This window comes from Miscanthus floridulus, chromosome 7 (assembly GCF_019320115.1).
Source record: "Miscanthus floridulus cultivar M001 chromosome 7, ASM1932011v1, whole genome shotgun sequence".
Taxonomy (NCBI): Eukaryota; Viridiplantae; Streptophyta; class Magnoliopsida; order Poales; family Poaceae; genus Miscanthus; species Miscanthus floridulus.
The window spans coordinates 89,661,882-89,673,332 of NC_089586.1; the positions used below are offsets into that span (position 1 = coordinate 89,661,882).

General features: G+C 48.1%; 1 protein-coding gene across 1 annotated transcript; it reads left to right on the forward strand.

Moving 5' to 3' along the window:
* The first annotated feature begins 9,386 nt into the window (after positions 1 to 9,386).
* Positions 9,387 to 10,256, forward strand: LOC136466357 (uncharacterized). The gene is given in 4 exon segments (XM_066464722.1): positions 9,387 to 9,482; positions 9,588 to 9,686; positions 9,688 to 9,785; positions 9,869 to 10,256. Coding segments are annotated over 4 exon segments (681 nt in total).
* The last annotated feature ends 1,195 nt before the right edge of the window (positions 10,257 to 11,451 follow it).

The following is an 11,451-nucleotide window of genomic DNA, read 5'->3' on the forward strand; positions in this document are numbered from 1 at the left end:
ATAGGCAGTGGCATTGCTCAGCATTGAAGTCTAGCATCACAGGCAGCAACAGAAATCTAAAAATTGACACTGCCAAAAATAGCATTGAAGTCTAGCATCATAGCTAGGCAGCAATAGAAATCCAAAAATAGGATTAGATACAAGCCCACTTGATCTCATCACCAAAAATAGGATAAAATAGCATCACATCACAGTATAGTATTATAGATAGGGGTAGTAGTAGGGATAGGGGAGGGGGGACTAGGGAGGAGCTACGTGAGTTGATATGCATGAAACTGGAACTATCTCATCGTCGCTACCTCAGCACAAGAAGAACCACATCATTGCATGCCACTGCCTCAGCACATGTTTTTATAAGTTTAACAAAAAATCATCATCGCAAATGCCACACAGATAAGATAGTGTCAAAAAATAGATCCCAAATCCATCCCAATTTATCAAAATTCATCCCAATTTCATCCCAATTCATCCAGGCATTATGCTCAGTCAAAAAAAGCATCACAGGTAGCTGCAAGTTGAAAAAATCATCACAGGCAGCATATAGGCAGTGGCATTGCTCAGATTACTATTGAAGTTAGGCATCACAGGCAGTAAGGGCATCACATATGCCATTCATCTCAAGTAGGCAGCAATAGTAGACAACCATTTGCTTAGTTCAAATTAGGAAATAGAAGGCATCACATGCACTGCTCAGTTCAAATTAGGAAAAAGAGTAGGCACTGCTCAGTTCAAATTAGGAAATAGAAGGCATCACAAGCAACATGCACAATAGGAGCAGTAGCTGAACATTGGCAGTGGCATCATTGGTAGTGGCATATGCTCAGTTTTCAATTAATTGCATCACAGGCAGCAGTTTGAATTCATCACAGGCAGTTCCAATTCATCACAGTTCCACATGTAGAAATAGGCATTGCTCAGAAATGGACACAGAAGGGAGAAATCACATACAGTTTCAAACCTCGAAGATGGAGCCGGGGAAGAAAGGAGCGAGCACAGTGCTAGGGTTTCGACGTGCGGACGGAGGCAGCGGCCCTTGGCGTCGGTGTGGTCGACCAAGGTCAGCGGGGGTGACGGCGGCGGCCCTCGTTGTCGGCGGCCGGAGCTATGGCTCCGAGCTCTGAGGACGGGGGTGGGGCATGGGCACGGGGGAGGAGGACAGGGGCGGGGGTCACCGCCTAGGAGCTCGGCGGTGGGGATGGCGGCGGCCCTCGGTGTCGGCGGCCAGAGCTATGGCTCCGGGCTCCAAGGATGGGGGTGGGGCACGCGCACGGGGTAGGAGGACGGGGGCAGGTGAAAGCTCTAGTTTGGTTTTGGTTAATTGATGAAACCCTAAGTGCTAACCTAGTTTATCAAGATGATTATGAGATAGGTAGCACTACTCCAAGTAATGAAGCAATGACGAAGATCATGACGATGGTGATAGCATGGTGATGATCAAATGCTTGAACTTGGAAAAGAAGAAAGAGAAAAACAAAAGGCTCAAGGCAAAGGTATAAAATGTAGGAGTCATTTTGTTTTAGTGATCAAGACACTTAGTGAGTGTGATCACATTTAGGATAGATAGCCGTACTATTAAGAGGAGTGAAACTCGTATCGGAATGCGGTTATCAAAGTGCCACTAGATGCTCTAACTCATTGCATATGCATTTAGGATCTAGTGGAGTGCTAACACCCTTGAAAATATTTGTGAAAATATGCTAACACATGTGCACAAGGCGCTTTCGGGAAAATGAAATGTCTATTTTCTATTGCGCCGGATGCAAAATTCTTGGTGATTGGCACACTTGAGCAAGGGTGAAGAAGTTAGAGTTGAAATGGAGTTGGTCGAAATGATGCTGGCGTCGGTCTACTGACCGGACGCTGGGTCACTCAGCGACCGGACGCTGAAAGGCTGCGTCCGGTCGAGCTGTCAGACGGCATAGTGGCTAGGGTTGAGCACCGGACGCTGGCTACGTCCGGTCAAGGTGGACCGGACGCGTCCGGTCGAAAAAACATGCCTCGGGGAGCTTACTGGAAACGACCGGACGCTGGGGCTTCAGCGTCCGGTCAGTTTTATCGGACGCGTCCGGTCATGCTCGGGAGCTTACTGTAAATGACCGGACGCAGGGGCTTCAGCGTCCGGTCAGTTCGAAGAAGCAGCGTCCGGTCGAGGCTGATGACCGTTGAATCTGGACACGTGGCTGACATCGAGCGACCGGACGCTGAGGGCCAGCGTCCGGTCAGTCTGACCGGAGCGTCCGGTCAGAGCGTGTTTTGCCCAGTGAAGGGGTACAACGGCTCTATTTGATGGGGGCTCTATTTATAGCCCCATGGCCGGCTCAAGGGAGCGCTCTTGCACATTTTCATTGACATAGCAACCTTGTGAGCTTAGCCAAAGCCCTCCCACTCATCTCCATCATTGATCCATCATCATTGTGAGATTGGGAGAGAATCCAAGTGCATTGCTTGAGTGATTGCATCTAGAGGCACTTGGTATTCGTGTTGCGCTGCGGATTTCGCTTGTTTCTCTTGGTGGTTGCCACCACCTAGACGGTTGAAGCAGCGGTGAAGGATCGGCACAAGTTGGTGATTGTTCGTGGCCGCCTTCGGTGATTGTGAGGGGAGTTGTACCTTCCCTGGCGGAGCGCCGAAAGGTAACTCTAGTAAATTGCTCGTGTCATTGAGTTACCTCACTTGTGGGTCGGTTCTTGCGGTGTCCAATCGTGTGGACGAGGTTTTCGAAACACCTCTTAGCCGCCGAACCACCAAGTGTTGGTCGACACAACGGGGACGTAGCGTGTTGGCAAGCACGTGAACCTCGGGAGAAAATCGATTGTCTCTCTTCTTTGTCATTCTCCCGGTGATTGGCTATATATTCATCTTGTGATTGGTTCATCCCCTACACGTCGGTATAATCACTCTACTCACTCATTTACATTCTTGCAAACTAGTTGATACAAGCTCTTTAGTGTAATTAGAATTGAGAGCTTGCTTTATTATTTACATTCATCTAGTTGAGCTCTTTAGAGTAGCAAGGTTGAGAGCTCTTAGTGAGTAATTACATAGCTAGTTTGTGTGCCTAAGTATTCATTGCAACTAGAATTGTTGGATAGGTGGCTTGCAACCCTTGTAGAGCTAGAGCAAGTTTGCATTAAGCTATTTGTCATACTAATCAAATTGCTCTAGTTGATTTGTAGATTTTTAAATAGGCTATTCACCCCCCCTCTAGCCATATTAGGACCTTTCAGCAGGGGTCACCGCGGAGGAGCTCGGTGGCGGGGATGGCGGCGGCGGCGCTAAGTTTCGGCAGCCCTTCGGGGTCGAATTCGAGGGCACGAAAGACTTAGAAAATTTGGGCGAGCAGCGGCACATATATAGCCACGGATTAACCATGGCGGGCAATATAAGCCACCCGCCGCGGTAAATGTTTACTGCAGCGGGCACCTTAGACTGCCCGCCGCGATTAATTGATTAACCGCGGTGGGCGCTGTTACGTGCCCGCCACGGTTAATATTTTATAGTATTCTATAGTATTAGTAGGTTGAGTAGTACTAGTAGAGTAGTATTGTATAGTAGTAGTAGTAGTAGATTCAGTAGTACTAGTAGAGTAGTATGGTTCCATGATATTAATAATAAGTTACAAAACTTGTCTTCAATAGATCGAGCTATATTATTACATATATGTCTCTAGGATACATATATCATTTTGGTGCAGGTGCTTTCACCGTCCTCTTCTCACCGTCGGGGCGGGCCCACGGCATCACCTAGACTTGTTGAATCGGTCCTCGACGACCTTGATCTTCTTTGGATGATCGGTAAAAACTCGAGCTCTGCGTAGTTGTTGTATTGTTCGGGACTCTACACCCCATCAGCTCCCACAATCCGCTGCTTTCCGAACACAACCACATGCCTTTTTGGGTCCTCTGCATATATATAGTAGGCCACTTGCACGACATTGGTTGCTAGTACCCACGGGTCATCTTTGTAGCCGATACTTTTGAGGTCCACGGTGGTTAGCCCATAACTGTCCACTGCAACCGCATTCGGTTTGACCCACTGGCAACGGAAGACGGTTATGCGTAGGTTTTGGCCATAGTCAAGTTCCCATATTTCTTCGACTTGCCCATAGTATTGCCTCCTCTGGCCCGTGGACTCTTCTTCGCCCTTGTATCGAACACCACAGTTCTATGCCGAGCTCTTCTTGTCCTTGTCTTTCGTGTGGAACCTATAGCCCTGGACATCATACCCATGCCACGTGGTGATTTGGCTGGATGGGCCTAACACAAGCCTCTTAACGGTCTCCGTATCTTCATCAGGGCATCCTTCAAGGGGTATGTGTCGCTCTTTGAGCCACTCTATGAAATTACTCTTGTGATGGTTCTGGATCCATGCCTCCGTGCATTGTCCGTCATTAGCGGTGCAGATCTCTTCTAGGTGCTTTTCAATGTATTTCTCCATGCTCACTAACTGATGAAGGATGTTGTAATGAGCTTCTTGCACCGTTCGGTTTGCCACATCGGTGCGTACTTTTCGGCCTGTGCACCCCATCCCTGAGGTTTTGCCTTCGTGGTGATGGACAGGCAGCCCAATCACCCTCCCATCTCTTATGTACCTCATACACTAGTTCACGGCCTCCTCCGTTGTGTATGCCTCAATCATAGAGCCCTCTGGGTAAGCGCGGTTATGGACGTATCTATTGAGGGTGGACATGAACCGCTCGTACGTCCACATCTGGTGTAGGTACACGGGGCCCAGTTGATGGATCTGATCGACCATATGCATCATTAGGTGTGGCATAATATCAAAGTAAGATGGTGGAAAGCACATCTCGAGCTGGCAAAGGGTCTCCGCGATGAACTCCTTTAGGGCAGGCAGCTCAGCCTTATCAATGACCTTCTGGGTGATGCGGTTAAAGAAGTATGACATCCGTGTGATGACCATCTTCACGTACTCTGGATGGATAGCCCTAATCGCAATTGGTAGGAACACCATCAGCATGACATGGCAGTCGTGTGAGTTGTAGCCAGTCATTATGAGGTCTTTCATGGAGACTAGGCTCTTGATGTTGGAAGAGAAACCAGTCGGCACCTTGATACCCCTAAGGAACTTAAGAAAAGCTGTCCTCTCATATTGCGTTAGGTTGCAGGCCGCACCTGGGATATCGACTTTACCGTTCTGAGGCGGTCCTGGGTGAAGGTCCAGCCTGATGCCCAGATTGACAAGATCCGTCCGTGACTTGATACCATCCTTTGTCTTGCCCTTGATGTCCAGCAGGACACCGATCATGCTTTTGAAGACATTTTTCTCTAGGTGCATGCAGTCGATGGCATGGGGTGTATTCAATGTTTTCCAATACAACAGGTACCTGAAGAAAATTGACTTCTTCTTGAAAGGAACGACGGCGGGGACTTCCTCCGTCTGGTCCCACTTTTGCTTCCTTGTCTGCTTGGTCCCCTCTTCAGGCGGCTTCTTCTTCTTTCCAAACTCCACCTGATCCATGTCCTTGACCATCTCATACACCTTTGTCCCCCAACTAGTCTGCGTCGGTTGATCACGCTGCGGCTCGTCCTGATTGTCAAAGTATTTGTTCGTAATACTTCTTCTATACCTGTGATTTTTGGCAAGGAACCGTATGTGCCTCATGTACACCATCTTATTGGATCCCTTAAGGTAAGTGTAGCAGGTCCGTCGATGCAAATTACGCAGCCGGTCTTCCCTTTGATCTGCCCCGACAGTGAGAAGAGACCGGGGTAATTGGTGATGGTGACAAAGATGATTGCTTTTAGTGTGAACTTCTCCTTGCGGGATGCATCCACCATCTGGACCCCAACATCAAATAGTATCTTCATTTCCTCCATGAACGGCTCCAGGAACACATCTATATCGTTGCCGGGCTGCTTCGGTCCGGAGATAAGCATGGTCAGCATAAGGTACCTACGCTTCTGACATAGATGGGGAGGTAGGTTGTACATGGTGAGCATGACAGGCCAAGTGCTGTGCGAGCTGCTAAGCTCACCGAATGGGTTCATCCCATCGGTACTCAGTGCAAACCTAACATGCCTGGGCTCCTTGCCAAACTCCGGGTAGGCCTCGTCGAAATCCTTTCACTGCTTGCCATCGGATGGGTGCCATAGCTTGCCATTGTCTTTCAGGTGGTCAGCTGATGCATGCCAGGACATGAGCTTAGCATCGTCCGGGTTCCTGAATATTGCACTTAGGCGATCGGTCATGGGCAGGTACCACACCGACAGTGCTGGACTTTTCCTGTACGTGTAACCCTCTTCTTCATTGTCCTGCTGAGCCGAGATCTATTTGGCCGCACTGCTCTTCTTTGCCCCCTTCTTGTTCTTCTTCCGACCACCCCACAAGCCTCCCTCGTCTTCTACATCCACACGACAACCAGCATTTTTCTTGTACCGACTAAAGCCGCAGTGCGGACAACTTGTCAAATTCTCATACTCATTGCCCCGATACAGGATGCAGTGGTTAGGGCATGCATCAAACTTTCTAAGCTTCATCGCCACTGGTCGGATCAGCTTCTTGGCCCGATGAGTATTGGCGGGCACCTTGTTAGCCGTTGGGTACGTGGTGGCAAGGTAGCTTAACAACTCATTGAAGCTAGTGTCAGACCAACCATGATGAGCCTTCAACATCAACATATGGAGGTTAAAACGGAGCGCCGTGCACTCCTTCAGACAATCGCCGCCGTCCTTATAGAGAGGATCAACTGCCGCCTACTTCAACTCTCTGAAATTCTCCAACCACTTTGGGCAACCCAACACAACGTCGTCTTCATCGAAGTGTTTGACTAGATCTTCAACAAGCTGCACATCCTCAGGTTAGCTCACAGTATCCTGACCATACCCACCGTTGCCGGCTTTGTCGGCCATGTCTTGCATTAGATCATCCACCGTGATGTAATCACGACAACTGTTGTCACTGTCGGCTGGCGCAGTTGCTGCTGAAGATGATGAGGAGCTAGGTGCTCCTAAAGGATCTTTATTCATCGGTGGTGCTGTCGTCATCGGTGTCGAAGAGCTCACTCCAGATGCACCGCCACTCGGACCAACTCTTTCGCCGTGAAATGTCTAGACTGTGTAGCCCTCGACGAAACCATACATGATCAAATGAGTTTGCACCTCGCTGTCTCAGTGGGCTTTCAGGTTCTTGCAACGAGAACATGAACATATGGTTGTCATCCGCTTTAGTCTCTCACGGTGAGCTTTACCAGCAGCAATAAACTTCCTTAATTCAAAGAGGTACTGCGGATCATTCACTCTATCGATCCGGTACATCCATTCCGACTTATCCATCATACCTGCAAACATTATCCGTCACAATCAACAAATAAAGAAGAATTAGGAGGAATTGATGATTTTTACGTCCAAAATCATGAAAAAGAGAGGAAATGACGATGTGAAAGATGAAGCATGCATCTATGATGAATCTAAAGTTAAAGAAATACATGACATTATTTTTTCCATTAAAATTGATCTAGATCTAGAGAGAACTCTAGGTGATGGAAATAGAGAGAGAGGATGGAAGGAGAGAGGGAGAGCCTTTATGAACCTCTTATGATGTCCTCCTCCCTCAAATTCAAGCCCTTCAACTCAAATCAAAAGTTTCCTCAAATTTTAGGGCAAAGCCTCCCCCCTGAGTTTGAGAGAGCAAGACCCATGGAGAAGATGAAGGGGTGGTGCTGTGTATTTGTACAGGCTTTACCGTGGCGGGCAAGATAAAGCGCACGCCTCGGTAAATCAACTCTTTACCGCGGCGGGCAGTTTAAAGAGCCCGCCATGGTAAATCGTATTAACCGCGGTGGGTGATTCATACCGCCCGCCGCGGTAAATAACGATTTCCTGCGGCGGGCAAGTAAGGTGGCCCACCGCGGTAAACCCTTTTCCCACAGCGGGGGCCTCGCTGGCCGGCCACCGGTTAACTGTGGCGGGCAAAAGAGGTGCCCGCCACGGAGCCCATTTTGAACACGCTGCGCAAATTGATTCCTGTAGTAGTGATAAATAAGCATTATAGTCTCTGCGTCAGCGATGCATATGGCCACTTATTCCAACAAAGTTTAAACATATTGTAGTTCAACAATGTAGCAAACAACACACCTCACCATTTACACCAATAAGAAATTTACTATTTATGTGAGGACTGCATGCATCTTATGAAATTCTGAAATGCATCTCTCAAATTCGTAGATCTGAACCAACCGCACAAAAGTAAGGGTGGCAAAGGGCTGTGTTCGTGTTAGCGCCTAGCAGGATATCAACTCTTTCAGCCTAGAAAAGATCGGTGTGTAAGCGATACAATTAGAGGAGAGAGAGGGTTCATATGTGCTGCGTAGACCGTGTCACCAAGGCATGGTTATAAAAAAATGAAAACGCCTCTATTTCCTTAGGCACAACAACACCCAAAATATAAGACTTATTCATTCTTTAGTAGCACTACAGTCAAATGGTTCAATACATATTCGGCATCTTCTTTAACGACAGGACTCGAAAGAGAATCTTTTCTGCAAATGGGTTTTCAAGAGAGATGATGTCTATATTTAGGTTGTGTCTCTCAGATAAAAAAATAGATCTTCTATATAGGTATTCTTAGAGGCTGATTTTGGGTCATTTTAGATTTAGGTTCTCATATATGGTTCTTTGTCGGAGACGGTCTTTCAAGAAAAGCGAATCTCGTGAAACTGAAGTGACAGATGGTGCCCACTCGTAGCCCATCTCGATTGCTCAAGCATCTTGGCTGCCGTTAGTCAAACTGACAGAAACAGGGAAATATCAAATGCCCTATTCTGGGCCATTGATGTTGACCTCGTCCATGCTATATTGTACGGATACTTTATTATGGCCCCGTTTGGCAGGGCTTCTCCACCGGCTTCAGGAGCCATTTGGAGCCGTTTTCTACCAAATGGGGTAAAGTAAAATAGCTTCACTTGTGAAGCCCCTAAAAACATGCTCTCACAGTGATTTGGGGTGGGATGGAGCCAAAAAAAGTGGCTTCTCCCGGCTCCTCCTCCAGGCCCCTAAAAACACGCTCTCATAGGGAAGCCATTTTGCCAAACGGTTTACCAAAACCGCTTCAGCTCTATCGGTGGAACTGTTCGTGGAGCAGAAGCAAACAAAATGGCTTCACTAGTGAAGTGATGCCCTACCAAACGGGGCCTATGTTTCGATGTCGTGTGATGGTGGCCACACGGCTAATCTGTCTTGTCAGATTTAATTCTCCATTTGACTTGCTAATCCGGCTGACGTAGTGGTAGAGTAGCAACTGATTACTAATTTACTGGCCGGTTGGTTTCTGGCTGGTGCTGGTTTGTTATGAGAGAAAAATATTGCAGCCCCTTGTTGTCTTTCCATTCCATCAGTTGTTGGAGAGGTAGAGCGGTGTGACATTGCAGGATGCATAAACGCGTGGTGTTGGTGAGCACGGTGGTGGCCGTGCTCGGCCTCGCCACGGCCGCCTTGGGGTTCATCGCGGAGAGCACCAAGTCCAAGGCAAGCTATGCACTCCCTCATCTCTGCTCTTGAAATTGAGTTCTGCAGCGGGCTCACAGTTTGCACCTGGTTTGACTTCGATCCATCGATCGATCGGCCGCGCAGGCTTTCGTAGGCTTCAACGGGCAGCGCTACGTGTACCAGCGCATGCCGGTGCTTGGCTGCGGCGTCGCCGCGGCGCTGCTCACGCTGACAGGGCTGGCCATAGCCCATAGCCACCGCGGCCAGCGGATGTCTCCGACGTGACGCACCCACGACCGGCCGCAGGCGCGCCGTCGCTGTCAAGCTCTCCACCATCGCCTGGTATGCCGCCGGCCGCTCAATTGCTTGTTGGTAGACATCTTGGTTGTGATTGGTCGTTATACATATTTATGCCTCCTCGTCAGGGTGGTGGTGGCGGTGGCGGCAGTAATGTTCCTTTACGGCTCGGCGATGAACCGGGGCGGGACCTGGGACCTCTCGGCGAGGAGGCGGGGCCGGTGCTACGGCCGTGGCTACTACTACGGCTGCACCATGCTCAAGAGCGGCATCTTTGCCACGGCGTCCATCTTGTCCACCGTGGCCACCGGGTGCGCCATCGCGGCCTACGTCTACTTCCAGTGGACGAACGAGCCGGCGCCGGGCCAGTTCGTCACGCCGGGCGTCGCGATGGGACAGCCGCAGTGGGCGCAGCCGTATCCTCCACCGCCCTACCCGCCGCCTATGGCTTACCCTACTCCTCCCCAGTACGGGCACGGTGGCTACGGCCCCAAGCAACCTACGGGCACAGCTTGAGCTGGATGCATCGTCAGTTCCATTCCGTGGAGTTGCGCGGTGTCACCATTAGCCGCTCATGGTTTCCACCTTTTGTGCTTTAATTTGGTCTATATATACTAAGCATGATCCGCGCGTTGCTACGGCTTAAAAATAAAATCGTTGTAGGTATGAATTAGACATATATGTGTGTGTGTGTGTGTATATATATATATATATATATATGATGTCGTCCTTTGAAAAACCAAGTCTCCATATTGTCGTGCCGAGGAAGTTACTATGTCGATCGGTTCGGTCGATGTCATCCTCATCTTCAACAAAGCTGCTATGGAAAAAACGAATCCACCCTGCCCTCGCCGTTGCAGGGGAGGAGGAGAAGGAGGAGATAAATCTCCGGTACCAAAAAAACTTGGCATTGAGAGATCCTAACCTTAAAGGACTCGATATACTAGAAAACTTATTAAAACAAAGGATCCCCACTCCCTCCGGTCTCCAGTGAGATACGGGGGCAGCGGTGGTGGAGGCGGGGGCGGCGGCGGTTCTCGCTAGGGCTTCAACAAAACGACTCGAGTTGGCCTCGCTTGTGCGGCCTGTTGCAGCCCATGTAGCTAAATTGTAGCAAAGATTTATTTTTATATCTAATCTCAAGATGAACTAGAAGCTGGCAAAAACTACTCTATTCTAAATTATAAGATGTTTTTTATTCTTTTCAGATAATATGGCTTTTGTTATGTATTTAGATATATATCACAAAACATCTTATCATTTAGAATGGAGAGTACTATTTTTTCTCACTGGCTATGACTCCACCACGCACTGTAGTAGCAAGTGATACCAAAGATGTCTTCTTCTTCTTCTTGGTCGTGATGATGATGATCATTATTGTTATTATTGTTGTTGTTGTTGTTGTTGTTATTATTATTATTATTGTTGTTGTTGTTGTTGTTATTGTTATTGTTATTATTATTATTATTATTATTATTATTATTATTATTATTATTATTATTATTTGTTGTTGTTGTTACTTTTCAACATATTACAACCAGAGATATAAGGCCCTCACTGATCACAACGAACCATGAGCATTTCCACTAGGTTTCACACGATCATCATAATCACTTAATCATCGCAAAAATTGGAATAGACAAAAAAATACTGGGTCCATACAACAAAGCACAGCTATTTTCTCCAAAGGAAGGCCAAATGTTCCCAAAAT